This window comes from Idiotropiscis lumnitzeri, chromosome 20 (genome assembly GCF_059441095.1).
Source record: "Idiotropiscis lumnitzeri isolate Australia: NSW breed Sydney's pygmy pipehorse chromosome 20, RoL_Ilum_1.0, whole genome shotgun sequence".
Taxonomy (NCBI): domain Eukaryota; kingdom Metazoa; phylum Chordata; class Actinopteri; order Syngnathiformes; family Syngnathidae; genus Idiotropiscis; species Idiotropiscis lumnitzeri.
The window spans coordinates 8,604,995-8,623,999 of NC_142410.1; the positions used below are offsets into that span (position 1 = coordinate 8,604,995).

Sequence of the window (19,005 nt, forward strand, 5' to 3'; positions counted from 1 at the left end):
CGGGATTGAAGATCAGCATTATTGTGTTTTAAAGTCTTGAAGGCGATAGGCTGCATTAATTATGGAGTTGACGTATTATTGCTCAAAGCATGCTCAAAATCAGGCGTGGGCAAACTACGGCCCGGGGGCCACATGCGGCCCCGTTAAATGTTTTAATCCGGCCTGCCGAACTTGAAAAAAAATGAAGTTAATAAACCTTGTTAATGTTTTATTTTCTAAATACTGTGGTGTGTCAAAGACAGAAATTTTGTTGTCATGCTTTTTGTTCATTTTCATTTAAAATTTAACGTATTTTTTTTTCGCCAATGAGGTGAGGTTACAGAAACACACACAAAAAAAAATATACATGGCAAGGGAGCTTGGAAAAATAATCTCACATTCAATCGTAATATTGAGGAGGAAAGAAAAAAAAGACAAATTATTTTTCAAAAATGACTCCATATTAAATAGAAAATACACGTGATCAACAAAAAGTATTGTATCTATTTTTTGCCTCATAAACACGATTCCTTTTTAGCGCCACTCACAAATGACCTTCATCAAACCTTAAGGGGCTGCTCGCTCCAGAACGCCATCGATTTTCAGTTGGTCAAGATGGTAGTTAAATCTGGGTCAGAAGCAGGCTGCTAATGTTGTGTTTTGTCTTGGGAGCAGGTGAAGCAGCATGTTGCACATTCGCCCGTTATTCTGGCATCCGGTTGCCAATTGAATTTGTCGAAACTTTTCCCCCCATAATTCTCATCGAGCGGCCGACTAAAACCTGAAGCGATATCTATGAACAATAATAATGTAATAAATCCCCCCCCCCCTTTTGTGGAAATGCAACACTGGAAAACAATTGCCGCCGGGTGTTGTTGCCGGAGCAGCGACCACATTTCTTTTTTCATGGCATTTGTTTCAGACCTGTTGACGGTGCGGGAAATGAAGGTGGAGGGAACAAAAAAAAAAAAACATGGGACGGGCTGCCATGATGAGAAGAGGTGAATAAAGCCGTGGAAATGCGGAGCGGAGTGAGTGGTGGCGGAGGGGGGGGGAGGAGGAGGAGGAGGAGCGAGCGGGCTAAATCCTCACACTATTATTATCCCGACTCACATGCAGCCCCCTCCTGTGACGGAGCGCACGGAGACGTGATGAAAAGGTGAAGCGGGTGGGATTACGGCATAACCAAACTCACCACCCCCCCTAAAAATAAATAAAATAAATAAATAAAAATGAAGAAATCAACAGGATGAGGACCTGCTAGTGCCACACACTTTTCACTCCGACATCTGGACCGGCTTCGCTTTCGTATGGTTGCCAACTCTCATCCTCTTTTTCTCCTGCGGAGTACAAGATGGAAAACTTTTTCCGAGACCCAAACCCCATGGAGTTGAGTCTGAGCCGAGATGGGAGGAAAAGCAAAAGAAGTTGTTAACCTGGAGTCTTCGATTTGAGATCCTGTCCGACGTCGCCATCTGGGAAGGGATCGACATCGAGGATGGAGCGTCGGGAGTTAGTGCTGGATGGCTGCGCGAAGCCCAGGTGAGTGCGTGCACACACACACACACACGCGCACACACATTTGTCACGAGATGCTAAAAAATACTTCATTTGGAGTCCATCAAAAGATTTCGGACCAATTGAGAGAAATTAGATAATCCGCCGTGCGCCATCTGAGGTCGAACACTCACCCAATTGTACTTTACATGCTTAAAAAAAAAAAAAAAAAATCCAAGTGAAACTCATCAAAAGCAGGAATTAATATAAGCCCCGCCCCCCCTGTGCGATTTCTGCATCCAAGTACGACAGCAGCACTCTTACTGTCATTTCTCTATTGAGTGTCAGGAGGCCAATTGTCCCCTCAAAGTCACTCATCCGCCAACGATTTCCTGTAAAGCTGTCAAATTGTCACGAGCGCCCCCCTCCCCCCTGGTTTTTGTTTCCAGTTAGTTTTTAAATGATTGTCTGATTCTATCCACTGGCGTCTTTTTTTTTGTAGAAACAATTTTGAGCACGACTTCATCTAAGACGCCATAAGTGGCGTTGAGCCACAACGGCTTTTGTTCCCCGTACGGGTTTATTTGAACATTTTGTTTGTGCCTATTACAACTTTTAACTGTAATAACTGAGTCGTAAACGATATCACACACAGGTGTTTGAACCCCGGTGAAATCGCGACAGAAATTGCTTGGCAACATGGGCCTCAGTGCTGCCGCTGGTGGCTGAATGGTGTACTGCTGCCTCAGTGATCAACGCTAATTTCCACTTTTTCGTAAACGAAAATAGAACCGTATCATACAGAGAGGCTACAAATAGATTGTAAAGACGTAAAGTGTAATTATTGGACAGATTGTCGTATTTTTGTGTCGGATGGCGTAGTTGGTGATATCGGAAACTGGAGTCCGCTTGGCCCAACTTGTTTGTAAGTTTTGACTGAGTGCTGCTCCTTGTGAGTGTTCTCATTTGGTTGAATCGCGTTCAATGCAACATTCCAGTCCCGCCGTTTGACCTTTTCCCAGAAGGCACGGTTCACACGCTACACGTTGCTAAATCTCCGGTGACGACGACGACAATGGTAACGGTGGCGCTCATCCCGTCAAGTAGATCCTCTGCGCTCATTTCTTCTGCCTAGCCTCCGGGGACTCAGCATGAGGACTCCATCACATCGCAGCTTAGCGCGTAAACGACTTGACTGCTGTGTAGCGCGGCGACGTGCAGTGTGGCCCCCCCCCCTCCAACGAGGCGCTTACTGAACACGTCTGCTGGCATTTTCCTCCAACAGGTTGTCACCACGTAAGAGCAGAGGCTGGAAAGGCCACGCAGACATCGTGGAGGTGAATTACAAGAATTTTGGAACTTAAATGGCTTGTAATTTAGTGCAGCCCGTCCGTCTTGTACTTTCAGATCAAATTGTAGAGTGAGTGGGGCTTACCGTATTTTACGTATTATAAGGCGCACTTAAAAATAATTTTAATTTCCTCAAAAATCGACGGTGAGCCTTATAATCGGTCGTATGGAAATGCATCATGACATCCATTCCATATCGCAATCTCTGTTACGGTACCGCTTATCCGTCGAGGGCCTTTGAGAAGCACACACACGCGCGCAGCGGTAATCTGCATCATCTAGCGGAGATTAAACTGTTAAAAGAACACTCGATCCGCTCGCCGGCATTGTGCTCGTCTCCCCTGGTCAGCATTTATTTACTTACTCTTATTATACCGACAGATACCAATGCCGGAATGCAGCGTATAAAGTAGACACGCAGAAAAATACCATCGAATACAACAAATTATATTTTCCTATTGAATTGAATCAAAATGCCCGACAAAGAAATTGTATTTTTTTTTTTTAAATCAGGCAAATAGATTTCCTTAAAATTGGACATATATTATTATACAATATTAATATATAATATTACCATATAATAATAATAATAATAATAATAATAATAAAATAATAATAATAATAATATTATAATTATGTAAAATCTATATATATATATATTAGTCGCTCTTTGCAGAGGATAAGGAATATATATATATATATATATATATATATATATATATATGTATATGTATAACGAACCCAAATCTTTTTTTCTGCTAGTTGAATGGCAACAGGTTAATTGTACTTTCCGCCTCCTAGCGGAAGAACATTCAATTGTTCTGACGCAGAAAGAAAATCCAAGATGCATAATTTGTAGGAGATAATTTTTCTCACTATTTAACGGAAATTGGATCATGTTCCAGTGTTTGTGAATTACGCATTTAATCCACCTGGCGGGGAAGCGGCAAAATCAAAATGATATGGAGTTTAAAAAAAAAAAAAAAAAAAAAGATAGTACCAAAGGCTCCTTCTCCTTCCATCTTTCCCAAGCGTGACCCCTCAGAGCTGATCTCGCAGCTAATAACCGCCGCTTTGTTTTTTTTGTGCTGTGCACCTCAAAGCCCGCGAGCATTAAAACCTTATTAAGATGAATGATTGATAGCCCGCCAACAGTAGCGAGGACGCGCTTAACCCGCTCGGCTGTTGCTTTGAATCAAAGCGAGGATGTGTTGTTAATTATCCCAGAGGTCTCTGATGACCGTGGACGTTGCCGACACTTTTGGTCGGACTATCAAAGTAGTCGATGCCGAGTCTTTATTGGTTATGAGAGGGCCCACCTGCACTGTATTAAATAGCAGGGGCCTTATCAAAGCTATTGACTCGAGAAGGAAAGAGCTTCAAAAGATTTTCGATTAAAGAGTATGCAAATGAAGGCGGTGTCATGTGACCGGTGGACAGAGACCTTGTTGTGCTTGAAATTGTCCAAATTTCAGCAAATATTCTCCATGGAAGCAGACTGATGAGCTTTTTTTTTTTTTTTTTCCCCCATTTTCTGAAATTTATATTATGGACTTAAACCAGTAACGTAATCAGATTTATATTTGTGCATTTTTTTTTTTTTTTTTTTTAAAGGCATGGCAATTTTTTATTTATTTATTTATTTTTATAAAGGGGAAGTGAAGAAAAAAATGTCTTTACTAAAATATATTCCATGCGGCCCCTCTCATCCTAATAAATTATTCTGATTAATATTCCATTTGTGGAATATGAATTAAGCAACAAAATCCACCCATTTTTATCCATTTTAAGGCGAGGTCGTTTTTGCCACTTGCCGTTGACTGAAAACAGTCGCTCGAGGCTCAGCCAACCACCAATCACGGCTCATCAAATGTCACATGATCAAACGCCGTTGTTTGACAATTGCACTTTATTTTATTTTTTTTAAAACTTGGACTTTTTTTTTAAAACTAAAAATAATATTAAAACTAATAAAAACTCAAATTAAGCATTTAAAAGAAATAACAAACTAGCTCTAAAAAACTCATAAAAAAATAAATAAAATTAACCCTGTCCAGTACTTAAGCAGCCAATCACGGCACATATAAAGAAACACTGGGAGAACATTCAAACTCCACACCGGACGATGACAGCCGAGATTTGAACCCTAACCACCGCCGTACTTCCCTGCACGGCTCACTTTTTGGCAAGCTTCCGTTCCGGTGTACCAAGGTTGCTAACTAAAGGCCGAAACTCGACAGTGCAGTGTCGATTAGCAGACAAGAGGTCACTCCCTTAATATGAAGAACAGCAACTTGTTCCATGTATGTCTGCATAACAAGCAGGATGAGAATGTCACCGTAACGACCTTAAAACGTTTAGCCCGCGGCTCGTTAGTGTTAATTTGTTCTCAGCTCGTCATGCGTTCCCCCGCGAGTCCTTTCCCGTCAGCTCGGTCGGAATCGTTAACATTCATGAGGAAAGCACCACTCGATCGGGCCTGTCGACGACTTAGCCCCCGACGATGACCTCTTGAATATTTAATGAGCTGGCCTGTCCTGCGTAGCGAGCGCCATGTCAAAGGTCTGGGAGAAAGAATAACGCCGTCGGATTGGAAAGTCGCTCGTATGTAATCGACGAATGTCACGTTTGGATGTTTTGACAGTCGGTGTCAGTTGGAACGTTGGGATGTGTATACGGAATTTGAAGGCAATTTTTTTTAAATCGGATTTTAATCGATTTTTGTCCCCCTTTGATTGTCATTAAAGCAAATGACCAGCTTTTTTGCTGGTCAGTCCCCGCAATCTCGGTACCTATCCGTCCTCGACTCTCCGGCCTTATTCATAAAAATTGTCGGCCCCCCGATCTCTTCTTCTCCATGAACGTGCCCAATGAACGTAAATTGGTGTTTATAGGAATTGGGGTATTGCCCCCCCCTTCCCTCGCCCCGAACGGACATGCCAGCTGCTCTGCAGATGACCGACATTATTCAAACTAAGTTTTTGTTGTGCCTCGTGGCATTTATTTTTATTTCTCCCGATACTATTTATTCAGCAAACATTAAAATTTTCGACATTGTTAAATGTGCCAAGCTAAGGGGCTCAGCTGGTCCAAATGCCGCACCTGAACTCGGCATCAAAAGCGCCATTCAGCAGATGCGTCGGAGAGTGATAAAGTTTAACCCGTACCGACTTCAGGTTGGGGAGCATCCTAATCTGCTTCAAGCCTTTCAACAACCCGAAGTCGGACTTTTGTGGGTTAAGCAGGACTTGTCAGCTACATAAAAAAATGTAAAAATCTTCCTGATGATTAAAATCGAATTAATGGATAAAAAAAAAAAAGAAAAATCATCATCTATACCTGGCTGACTATTTTTATGAATAAAGCCGGAAGGTCGAGGCTGGAACGGTACTGAAATCGCTGCCGGAGGGCGGGGGACTGACTGGCAAGAAAGGGTCAAGTGCCCAGCTTAATAATAATAAATCGAAAACATTATCATAGACATTATGGCAATTATAAAGCTTGAAATAAATCCTCCTTTAACACATGGAGCGAACACACACAAACGGAAAAATACGTGAATGGTGAACTGCGGAACGTATTTGGTCAATGGTGTCACGCGGCGATGGAGGATGAACGACCCGCCGCTCGGCTCGTCTGTCATCCGTGTCGACGCTGGGCGATGGAACGATGATTACCATCATGACACCGGGGGCAGGATTAAGGCGGATTACATGCGCCAACCACACACTGACAGACGGACAGACTCATTTGCTGTGTGTGAACAAATACTTCCATTTTTCAGGTACCGGTACTTTAGTGGAGTATTTATTTTTGCTTTTACTCCTGACACACTGCCACTTAACGTTGTCAAAATAAGATTATTAAAATTAAAAAAAGATATTTAATGGTCTAAGAGCTTGAGCCTGTGGGCCAAGTTATCAGAATGGAGACTGTATATAACCGCCAGGGTTAATAGTTGAACATAAAAATGTAATAAATTAACACTGTCAAGCCCGCTCTCAACTGGTGTTCCACAGGGTTCAATTTTGGATCCCTTTGGCTTTTCATTGCGTTTCTTACCCCTGGGTTCGATTTTTAAGACAACGTGGTATTTGGTCCCAGTGGCCTTCTCACCCTGTTGACTTGGACCATCAAGCATCTTATTTAAAGCCGACAGTTTCAAATTGGGTGATAATTTAAAATTTCGTCTGCAGTTTAACAGTAGGCAAGCCCCTCCGTCCATTTTTGAAAGTTGTCTTAAAAGTAATTTTTATTATTTGGCTTTCATGAGACTCGGCATTGTTTTATGTTGACTGTTTTTATGTTACTAATTTGTTTTAACTACCTTTTTTTTGTATATATGTCAGATTTTTATTTTATGTCCAACACTATGTATGTGGCCGAGGTTGTTTTTAACTCATTTAATCCCAGAAATTCTTACTCAAGGAAATCTCTCAATTCCAGCGTTTCTCTGGATTTTGACTCATTTTGCAACAGAATATTGTGTTCTATTGCTATAAAAAAAAAAAAAAAACACAGAGCTATGACGCAAAAAAATAAAAAAAAATGGCTAAGACGTATAAATACGTCTTTGGGAGGTTGGGACTCCGTTTTTGAAAAGGTATATGTATGTATCATGCATTGAATGAGTTAAAGTGCTCTATAAACAAAGTTGAGTTGAACTGAGTTGAGAATATCCTGTCCTTTCTCCACAGGAAGTAGGGTGCCAACATGGCCTCTCCAAAGGGAAACCCGACACCTTCTCCCTGGCCCCCGCTCGTCCTCATCCTCCTCATCGCATCTCCGAGACCCCTGCACGCCCGACCCCTCCTCCTGCACTCGTCTATCAACGTGGCGGTGGTGTTCAGCGGCTCGAGTTATCAGAGCGAGGTGCGAGGCCGGCTGAGCGGCGAGAACTTTGTGGACCTGCCCGTTGTGGTGAGCCCCGTGACGGTGCTGGTCAATGACACCAATCCGCGCGACCTGCTCACCCGCCTCTGCGACACCATGGCGACGGAGAAGCTGCATGGCGTGGTGTTTGAGGACGACGTCGGATCGGGTGCCAGCACTCAGGTGGGACTAGAACAGTTCGCGGCTGAATTTTCAGCCCCAAAAATATCAAAGAGGTGTTTGAGCCGATTGTTGGCAGTTACATTGCAATTTCAAGAGTCAATAATGTTTGACGCCATGTTTATCCCAATCACAATGACGAAAATGCAAATGGCTTCGTAATTTAGCGGCGACCCTCTGTCGAGCATACCTGCTTTAAATTTGGTTCCTATCAGACAGAAGTTTGCTTTTCAAGGACCACCAAATTTTTGAGGGTCTACTCATGATAAATGTTAAGTCTAAATTATTTTTTTAATTTTTTTTTAACTTATTTTGGCTTAAGAAGTTATTTCGACGAGAGTTTTCTGAAATGGAAAGAGTTCGCATTAAAGCACAGCGGCCTTGTGTTAAATATTGTGAAATGAAAACCTCCAAACATCCTCCTTACCCTCTGTTTTACTGAAAAGCGAAACAGTCCCCGTTCGCCGCCTTTTACTGGCGCACTGTAACTTTTATTTGCCATCAATCAGCTGATGAAAGCCATTTTTATAAGCCGCTGCGGAGGACGGTGGCATTGAGAGAATTGATCCACGGCTGAGATTCATTGACACAATTTGGGGGGCGGGGTGGGGAATGGGGGTCTTTAGGTAACCGAGGTGGCGCAAATCCTGGACTTCCTGTCAACGCAGACGGCTCTGCCCATCGTGGGAATCAGTGGCGGCTCGGCGGTGGTCATTCCGTACAAGGTAAGCTAGCATGCTAAAGCTACTTTGAATGTATTGCGTCATTCGGGTTTTTATGTTCAAGCGGTTTTGGTGTACTCAACATTCAAAGTAAACCTGAGTTGCCCGTTATATTAACTTTTCAGTTTGGTCTGTCAGGTTTGATAGTTTTCCATGTGGGGCTACTTTTTCTAAGAGCTCCCAAGATCCCAGACCAATCCTGGTTTGGGGTTTCAATGAAAGACTTTCAGGGTTGGAGTTTTAAAATAAGGCTTCCAGTCCAGTTTGTTTTCAAATAAGGGTTAGGTTAGCCTTTCAAATTTGTGTTTCAAGTTTTCAAGCTAAGTTTGGGCTTTCGAATTTGTTTAAGACCGATTTAGAGTTTCAGGCCTGGGTTGGGCTGAGGTTTTCAAATTAGGGGTTCAAGACTTGGATTACGGTTTCTATCCGGATTAAGGTTCCAAGACAGGTTTTCAAGCCAGAGTTATGGTTTTGAAGTAGGGTGTCGAGTATGATTTCGGGTTTCACACAAGGTCCCGGTTTCAAGCTTGGTTATGGTTGGGTTGCTTTTAGATCTAAGTCTTAAAATTTGAGTCCTGATGAAGCCACGTTGTGGTTTTAAGGCACGTCTCCACTCAGATACTTGCCAACATTTTGATATCAGCCTTTGACCTGATTCAGATCCTTTTATCTGCGATGAAGAAGAAGAAGAAGGAGGAGAAGGCCGAGGTGCTGGGAGGGGGAAAACAACGATGAAGGAGCCTTCCGTCAGTCATCCGCGAGCGTGAGATCGTTTTAACGTGGTTGAAGACGAGAGACCTGACATAACGTTGGTCTTTTTGTTGTTCTTGCTCGGCTTTTAGGGGAGGGGGGAGCAAGACTTGACTTCCTCACACGTCTTCATTTCTTTGTGTAAGCGCCGTCATCAACACCTTGTATTTTTAGCATGCGCTCTCACATGGAGACGCGCACAAACACTCACACACGCATTCGGAGCATACAATGGGAGAGGGGACGCGTCGGGTGCCTTGCCCATCAGCACTTGGAGTCATTGGCGGTGGGGTTGTTTCTTCACGTATGTTTTAGGGTTTGAAACGAAAGCTTGGGGCTTTCAAATGAGGGATTCAAGCGTTATAGTTTGGCTTCTGTATTTTAATGTTGGTAGTGTATTGGCAGTAATTTTTTTTTCCGATGGTGCCTGGTATGATATTTACATGGCATTTAGATTTTAGAGTACATATTCATACATTTATTTTTTTTTTATTTTATTTTAATTTATTTTAATTTAATTTAATTTAATTTAATTCATTTAATTTAATTTAATTTTAATTTTATTAATTTTTTTTCATTTTTTTGGTGGGCAATTTTATTTTGGAGTCAGCCAGTCCTCCTTCAAGCATCTCCAGTTGGGCCAAAATACTGCTATTCGCTTCCTAACCAGACCACATTCGAATTCATTTTGAAATACTGCTATTAGTCTTCAAATCTTTAAAAGGCCTCGCCCCGGCGTATCTCTCCGAGCTCCTCCATCCCTACGCACCTGCCCGGTGCCTCAGGTCTGCCGACCAGACGCTACTGGAGGTGCCGACTGCCGGGGATATTATAACCTCCCGTCCCGATCCACTTTTACACTGTTCTGACGTTTTAAAATCATCAATATGTGTTTTAATCTACAACTTTCACTGTCTTTGATTTCTTTTTTTTTTTTAACATTCCCTGTTTTATGTTATACTGAAATGTAAAGTGCTTTGTGACACCTCCAGCTCTTATATAAATAACGCATTGTCTACGATCGTCTCCAATGGCGTACGCACCTCCGAGCTTCCTCTTATGCAATTCCTGCCCACATGTAAATGCCTCTCATGTGTTGAATTCAATTAAGGACGCGTCTGCTCGCCCCCGAGCTGCAGGACCCCATTAAAAGCCTTAATGAGACCCTTCAGGAGGCTTTGGCTCCCCCGCAGCTCTTATCCGTCACCCCAAAAACTCCCAAAAACAGAACTCACCCCCCCCCCCTCCTCCCCTCGTCCCTTATATCCATTTAGCGCACCCGCTTTGTTACACCCATTCAGTATTAAAATGTCTTTTTCGCGGTGAATGGAAAAAGATCCCGTCAGACACAATAGCGCAGGTGGAAGGGCTGATTCTCCTCGCCTCAATGGCGGTTGATTATCAATACCCGCCATGACGACTGTATTCGATAGTGTCGGAAAAAGAAGCGGCGGCTTCGCCCCAGCCCTCCATCCGCCCGCCGCCCACCCCCGACTGGGTCGCCTAACAACAAATGCAGACGAAAGGCGGAGGCGGAAGTCCTACGAGTCCGGGTTATGGCCTTTGTGCGCTTGTGATGCGTGCGTGTATGGACTGCATCCAGATGTGGCGTGCGTCATTCGCATTACAAATGCCTCAACACTCAGCAGACACTCCATTAGGTACGCCTGAGCAATCCAATGAGGTCCAATTTGAGAGCTGCGTAAAAAGGTGCGCTGACTCATTTTCCAAGTTTTTTTTTTTTTTTCCAGCTCAGTCAAAACTTTATGATTGAGGTGCTGTTTTTGTCCCGCAGATTATTCCAAATCTGCCCAGAAATATTCGGTCTATTCACGTTGTAGTATATTTTTTTAATTTATTTGTTTTTATCAGTTTCAAGTTTGGAAGTAGGATTTGATGCGTGTGTTAGGGTTTCAAATCGGGGCTTCATGTTTGATTATGATTTTTAGACAGTGTTAGGGTTTGAAATGATGATTCAAGATGTGGTTTCAAGCCTGAGTTGTGTGTGTTTCAAAGTAGGGATTCAAACCAGGGTTTGAAGCTTGGCTTGTGCTTTCAAGCAAGCAAAAGAGTCGGGTTCCGAGGCAAAGTTAGTGTTTTAAAATCAGGAGTTCAAGTCTGGATTGGTTTTTCAAATGATTTTTTTCAAGCAACGATTAAGGTTTCAAAGTAGGGTTTTAAACCTATTTTAGGGTTTTAAAGAATTGGTTGGGTTTCAAATGAGGTTTTAATGCTGGAAAAAAAAAAAAATTTAAATTTTAAATTCAGCTGCAAAAACCTGTTTCACTCGAAGACATAAAAGTGAATGTTTTTCATGACTGGACCCACAAAAAAAAAAAAAAATAAATAAATAAATAAAAATTCTCAAGAAGCAATGGCGAGTTTACACATTCTGGTCTCCTCACTTTTGTGAAATTATCAAGCCAACGAGTTGAAGTCCGTGGGCGGGCGGGTATTAATTAATGAAGCTTCATTCCCGGCACCCAAAAATAAATAAATAAATAAATAAATAAAGCACTTTCACGGCTGGAATACCGCTGGGCTTCGGGGGTTGGCCTCCTTTTCGGAAGAGGCCAGAAGTGAGCGATCAGAAAAAAAAAACAAACGGAGAAAAGCAGGTCAAACTGTCCCGCTAAAAATACATAAATAAATCTTAAAAAAAAAGGTGCAGCAAACTGCTAATCTCGCTCTGACGGCCTCAAATTGTAACAAATTGCTCCAAGACACAAACACGACAGTCTATCGGCCTCAAACATCAATCACATGCATGCATAAAAGCCACTTTACTCCCCGCTAGCGCGTAGAGCCGTCAGTCTGCTTTATTTCCGACTTAATCATCGCTTACGACCGCCATCGCTCTTGTGACGTTTGTATACAAAACCCAAAACAAAAAACAAAAAAAACAATGTTGGCAAATTGGCCGTCATCTTGAGTTAGTCGATTGATGCTTACAGCGCTCCGAGATAGCAGCAGCAACAATGCTTTTTTTTTTTTTTTTTGCTCTCTTATTTCTTTGGATTAATATAATATTGAGAGCAATCTGTGTCTTCCTATAGAAAAATCAGACAGTTTTTTTTTTTTAATATACGCGTAGACCAGGGGTGCCACACAGTGGGCCGAAAAGCGGGCCAGCATTTAACTTTTTTTAAACCAAATTAAATGCAGATTTTTTTTTTTAATTGATTTTTTTTTTACAAGTGGTTTTATTAATGCAAATAAAATTACTATTATCATTTTGAATGTTCATATAATCACATAGAATGTAAAATGGTATAGTCGTCATTTTGTCTAGCCTCACAGGCCGAATATAATTACACTGCGGGCCAAATTTGGCCCGCCTGCCAATGTTTGACACCAATGGCATGGACTGTAATTTTTTTCACATTTCCAGTTTCGTCACATCGACCGCATCACTCGGTCTACGAGAGGCCTTAGCGCAGTGCTTCTCAAATAGGGACGGCCCCCACCCCAAAAGTGTAATTTCACATCCACTCCAGTAGTTGGCAGTGGCGTTCTCTCGAATATTAACTCTACGGTGTATGTTTGTTATGCTACGAAAATGCTATTATTTATAATTGGGGCGGAGAGTGGGTGGTGGTGGGTGGGGGGGGGCGTGGATTGTTTTCTTCTAGCTAGGGGGGGGGGGCGTAACATAAAATAATTTAGAAGCACTGAATGTTAAGATTTGGGCTAAGTTTGCAGTTATGGTTAAGGTTGACCTCCTATTTGGAGGCTAATGATGCTTCTGAAGGTGACGCGTCTTGTCACTATCAACTCCCAAGTCCCTGTTGTGATTTTCTTCTTTTTTTTTTGCTTCAGTGACAGGCGGACATGCTTCTGCGCTATTTTTAAGGCCCGCTCGCTCCGTGTCGCGGCGGCACCGCAGCCTCCCGGGGCGAAGCCCCAGCAACCCCAGACTGAGATTAAATTGAATGACGGCGAGTCTGGCTGTGATACTCTTTCGCTATTCCTCAGGCTCACGGCTCTCAAGGGTGGGGTGTGTTTGGAGGAGAGGTGGGGGGGAGATGACAGCTCTTCGCCCTCGGAGAGACGAGCCCCGGAGAGTCGGCTCCCAAACGGCACTTTGACAGTTTAACACTACGCGTTCCCGCCCTCGCTACTTTTTTTTTAATCGGCGAACATGTGTGACAAGACATCTCGTAGATGCAGAGCCGGTAGTGTCGTTATTAAAATAGATATAATATGACTCCATTCCGGCAGCTATCAAATCACATTGTGAATGTTTTGCATTAAAAGCCGTCTTTCTTGCACCTGCTTACATCACAGGCTCCTTCAGATCTCACAAATATTACAAATCACATCGGAATGCTTTGCCGAAAATGTCAGACGTGGTTTTTAAAGCACAGGGGTTCAGGATCTGAGAGCACCATTGTAGTTTACATGCGCATTGCAATGGACCATACATGATCCGTAAAACTTGCAGTATTTGGATTTTTGAGATTGGTTGCTTTGATTAAAAAAAAAAAAAAAAAATTAAATAAATAAATAAATACATAAAAATAATAATATTTCGCCGTCATTTAGCCGCTCAATCAGTTTCTGGGCTGCCATATTTCTTGATATTTTTTTTTCATGCCGGATTTAAATATGTACCTCATTATGTAGACTTGAGGTCGTAGACTGGATGACACAAGAATAACAAAATCAGCGCGCAATGCCGGTTGTAAAGATCACGTCCCATCTTGTATGAGTATATATGCTAATGTATGCCAACACACACATGCATAGATGATATGCTAACGAATGCTAACACACATGCGACGTCGTGACAGAAAAGGGAACAGCTAGTTCGCACACTTGAGAGCAAACACAGAAACTTAATGAGCAGACGTAAAATGTCAAACGGAGATGTGTTCAGTGAGACTTCCTACAAAAAAAGACTTGAATTTTGCTCACTTTTAATGTCATGTTTGGAAAATGCCGTCATAAAAAAAAAAATCAATTTTTTTTAATTGAAATGTTTTATTTCATCAATTAAAATGTAATTACTAGAAAAGAAAGCCTTATTTTTTAAACAAAAAAAAAAAAAAGTAGTAACAATTTTTTTAAGTAACTGTTTTTAAAAAAATACTGTTACAAATAAAAAAAAATGACATTATGACAATTTTTTAAAATTCTGTAAATACGTTTTTGGTAGAAAGTATTTTGTTTGTGATTTTTTTTTCAATAAAAAATATATAAGACAATAAACTTTAAACATATGAATTCATTTATTTATTATTATTTTTTTTAATTAAAAAAAATGTTTTTTTTCAATAATTATAAAATCAAAAATTTTTTGGTATCATTCATTCTCATTAGCATTGCATATTTCTGCTAGACACTGCGGGGAATTTATTTATTTATTTTTTTCCAAGTCGTCACTGCCCTTAAAAGACGACACTTCAGGGCCTGGAAATTAAAATCAAAAAAAAAATCAGTTGCTTTAATTGTATTTGAACATGTGACAAACTTTGTGTGGTTGTATTTGCAGGCGGAGGGATCCTCGTTCCTTCAGATGGGCGCATCTCTGGAGCAGCAGGTCCTTTGCATGTTCAAGGTAAAAAAGAAAAATCAACGGAAAATGTCCGGAAAATTGCCGAGAAGATTCCGTACTTAAATTGTGATTCCAAATAAACGCAGATCGCTTTGTGGGACGTCCCAAAGGATTAGACGGGTCTGCCCTTTTGCTGCTATTCATTTGCTTAGCTAGGCTAACTCGTCATAAGCTAAAAATAAAAGCAAAATTATTTGCAGTGCGCCAATATGAAAAGCCTCGCGACTCCTTCAATTTCGATGACATAATCATATTATTTTTCATCCAAAAATGACTTGCAAGATCATGGAGGAGTACGACTGGGGCGAGTTTGCCATCATCACCAGCCTGCTGCCGGGATACGATACCTTCGTGGACATCGTTCAGGCCTACACGGATACGTCCTACTTCATGTGGGACCTCCAGGACATCCTGACCATGGAGATGTCCGTCGGGGCCAACGACATGAGGACCAGGCGCATTCTGCAGCAGGTGCACCATATATTTGACATCTTGTATCGCGTAACATTTTTAGATTTGTGAATAAATGCATGAAATGACTTTAAGTTGTTTTATTTGTGCGACAGTTTTGTGCCACCCTTGAATGCTGATTTTTTATGAAATGAAAACGTCGGCATGAGTCTCCAATTTCCCACAAACTTGAAGCATGCATCATCCTCAGGTGGACTCCCAGGTGCTGCTGGTGTACTGCTCCTTCGAGGAGGCGCACTTCCTTTTCCGCCAGGCGGTCGAGGTGGGCCTGGTGGGGCCGGGCTACATCTGGATCCTGCCCAGCTCAGCTGTGGGCAACCCCGAAGTGCCGCCGCCCGCCAGCTTCCCCGTGGGCGTCATCGGCGTCATCACGGAGCAGTGGCGCAAGAGCCTGCGGCAGCGGGTGCGCGAGGGCGTCGCCATCGTCGCCAAGGGCGCCGAGAGCTTCAAGAAGCTGCACGGCTTCATCCCCGAAGGACACGGCGACTGCAGCGAGCCCACCAAGCACTCCAGCAACAACACGCTTTTCAGGTACGCTTTGCAATTCCCCGCTCAACTCTTTGACTAAGTCGCTTTAGAAGTCGGCAAACTTCATGTCTTGAGACCTGGTGAAGCAGCATATGGCTCATCGCCCAAGGTTGTTTTTGAATTCCCTGTTCTGACTGATGCGAAAAAAAATGATCTGTTCGCAAAAATTATGAGCCGTTTTCGTCATTTCCTGACCAAACTTGCCCAAACCAGTTTAATTGTAACACTTTGTCTTTTCCCGACTCATTCATCATTTGTGTGTGTGTGTGTGTGTGTGTGTGTGTGTTTTTTAACCCTTGACTCAAGAGTCATTCTGTGCCTCTTGCCTGTGGCCTAACATGCAAATTAACCTTGATTTCTTATTCAGAAGCCAATCTGTCACGGCCATATCGCATCGTACGTACGCCGTATGACAAACAACAGAAATGGACCCAGTCGGAACAACACTGCCGGCCCCGCTATTATCCCCTAATGACTCACTCGGCATTAGATTGAAGCCTCCTGGGGGAGCTGCAGGTTTAATTAGAAAGTGATGATTGCGAGCGTAGAAATGAATATGCAAATTCCCTCGTGCGATGTGGTAAAAGTTTTTCTTGATTGGAAACAAGACACTTTTGTTTTTGTTTTTTCTTTCCACTGTGACTTTTTGCAGGCACATGCTGAATGTGACATGGGAAAGGCGGGACCTGTCGTTCAACACCAGGGGCTTCCTCTCCAACCCTTCTATGGTTATCATCGCCCTGGACCGAGAAAGAGTGTGGGACAAGGTACGTGGAATGCAGAAATATGCGTTTCCTCTCATGAATCTTGCAACTTCCTGACAAGACATTATCTCAACAGATGGTTGGTTCCACTAATGTGCACGATGCTACTTTAACATATTATTCATCTGACAACAGCCAAGCCGCAAAACATTTTGGGAGGGAAGCAATAACGAGTACAATACAGCATATGTTTTTTATGTTATGTTTTTTAACTGACTTAGAAGTGTCATAATCATGCTAATAGGTTGGGAATTGTGCTGCTAATTTAAATTTAGAATTTTATTTGTACTCATCTGATGGTCTCCCAAGTTACAACGTATCGCACGTGTGTGTGGCACCCTCCCACCCCTTTTTGTCATGACTTTTACATGACAATTTGATTATCGACTTTGAGGGACAGAAATGATTTTGCCCCTTATATTCTGCCCGGCAACAGCTGACCAGGATGAATGCAGAATAACTTTGCCTTCTATCAAGCATGAATTTAGCTAGATTTTGTCAGGTTGACCCTTTATTCGTCCTGACCAAGTAGTGATTTATTTATTTTTATTTTTAATTTAATTTTATTTTATTTTATTTTATTTTATTTTATTTTATTTTATTTTATTTTATTTTATTTTATTTTATTTTATTTTATTTTATTTTATTTTATTTTATTTTATTTTAATTTAATTTAATTTAATTTAATTTAATTTAATTTAATTTAATTTTTTATATATTTTTTTTTCATTTTTATTTTAATTTTATTATTTTTATTTTTATTTTTATTTTGGGGCACACACGATAATGCCCCACTAGGTCCAGTAGGTGGTGCTAAGTTTTTGAATTTGTGAAGGACATGTGATCAATACATGAACACATTCCCTCCCCAGGTGGGCACCTACAGCCGGGGCATCCTGCAGGTGCGCTACCCTGTGTGGCCGCGCTACGGCAACTTCCTGGAGCACGTGACAGATGACCGCCACTTGACGGTGGCCACGCTGGAGGAGCACCCCTTTGTCATGGTGGAGAACGTGGACCCCGGCACTGGCACATGCGTCCGCAACACGGTGCCCTGCAGGCGCCAGTCCAATCACTCGGAAAGGTACGTGCGGACGCGGACGCGCCGCTTATTTCCTGAACCGTGTCACCAGACGCAGAGACGAGAAGATGTTTTGTTTGTTTGCAAGGTCAAGAGCGAGGCGTCGAGCTCACTTGTTTGTTTCACTGATCAAAAAGCTCGCGAGCCGAATCTAAATTTGGCAATTTTATGCAAATGGCATGCACTCAGCTCTCGTTTGGAGAACTTGCGCCTCTTAGGAGTCAGTATGCCAGACATTTTCATAGAACCACTCTAAAGGTAGTTGTACCGGACCAAAAAAAAAAAAAAAAAGGTATATAGGTACTTAACTTTAACTCATTTACTGCCATTGACAGCTAAAAACATCAAAGATTTTTTTTTTTTTTTACTCAGCTGGTTAATTTAAAGTGTCTTTGTCTTTGTCTTGAAATCCAAACCATGGGGAGGTTTTACGATACTCTCCGTAAGTGTGGATCGTTGACAGGAAGCTGGGCGGGGCTTCAAGCAAGGAAGGAGCTGATTGGCCTGCTGACACCAGATAAAAGAAATACAGAAAAAAAAATTGTTAAAATACAAAAATATTTAATTTGCTTTTGTATGTTTTTTTTTTTGTGAAAAAAAAAATCAAAAATGACTTTTATGAAAGCATTTTCTTCATCTTATTATAACAAGTGTCCAGAAAGAAAAATATTGTATCTCGAGTCACGTTTACCGCTATCCATCATCAAAGTGCACTGGTTTGAGGTGTGATCATCGTCGTCATCCTCATGCCCTCCTTTTTAGCTACTGCTTTGACATCCCATAATATATGTTTTTTTTTTTTTTTTGTTTGTTTTTTTGCGTTGCATTGTGGCCATTTTGGCAACGCTCGCCCGTGAGGCTGTTGCAATTCTCCGAGGACTTTCACTCGACTGTACGTGTGCTGATTCGAGCATGTGTGTGTGTGTGTGTGTGTGTGTGAGCATGTGGGTTAGCATGTATAATGACGCCAGTTGGCCGACATTATCCACCGCAATTAATTGATGCAGCATTTGTCAGAACCGCCGCCAACATCTCAAACAAACCAATTTGCCACTTGACGTTTTTTTTGTTTGTTTTTTTTTCATTATATATTTTTTTTAAACATTTAATCAATTAGTTACTCACCTACTCGCCGCAATCCGTCCTCAGGGTGAAAGTGATTAGATTGGACGAGGAAATGCTTTTGAAACGCTTCTCGTGCATATATGCCCGCATGCTCCTCTACTTTCTCTTCTCGTCAAGCTTTTTTTTGGG

The 19,005-nt window shown here is 41.9% G+C and overlaps 1 protein-coding gene across 2 annotated transcripts in view; it reads left to right on the forward strand.

The window, feature by feature from the left end:
• The first annotated feature begins 1,071 nt into the window (after positions 1-1,071).
• Positions 1,072-19,005, forward strand: part of LOC148317514 (glutamate receptor ionotropic, NMDA 2C-like) — a 29,675-nt gene continuing 11,741 nt past the window's right edge. Inside the window, exons 1-9 of one of the 2 annotated variants that reach the window (XM_088284697.1) lie at positions 1,072-1,521; positions 2,762-2,813; positions 7,524-7,881; positions 8,505-8,603; positions 14,845-14,910; positions 15,190-15,378; positions 15,569-15,909; positions 16,559-16,673; positions 17,543-17,754. In XM_088284697.1, the coding sequence (XP_088140823.1) occupies positions 7,540-7,881; positions 8,505-8,603; positions 14,845-14,910; positions 15,190-15,378; positions 15,569-15,909; positions 16,559-16,673; positions 17,543-17,754 (1,364 nt within the window). In that variant the 5' untranslated portion in view covers positions 1,072-1,521; positions 2,762-2,813; positions 7,524-7,539. The remainder of the gene's footprint in view (positions 1,522-2,761; positions 2,814-7,523; positions 7,882-8,504; positions 8,604-14,844; positions 14,911-15,189; positions 15,379-15,568; positions 15,910-16,558; positions 16,674-17,542; positions 17,755-19,005) is intronic. The other variant, XM_088284696.1, reaches the window with a different exon arrangement.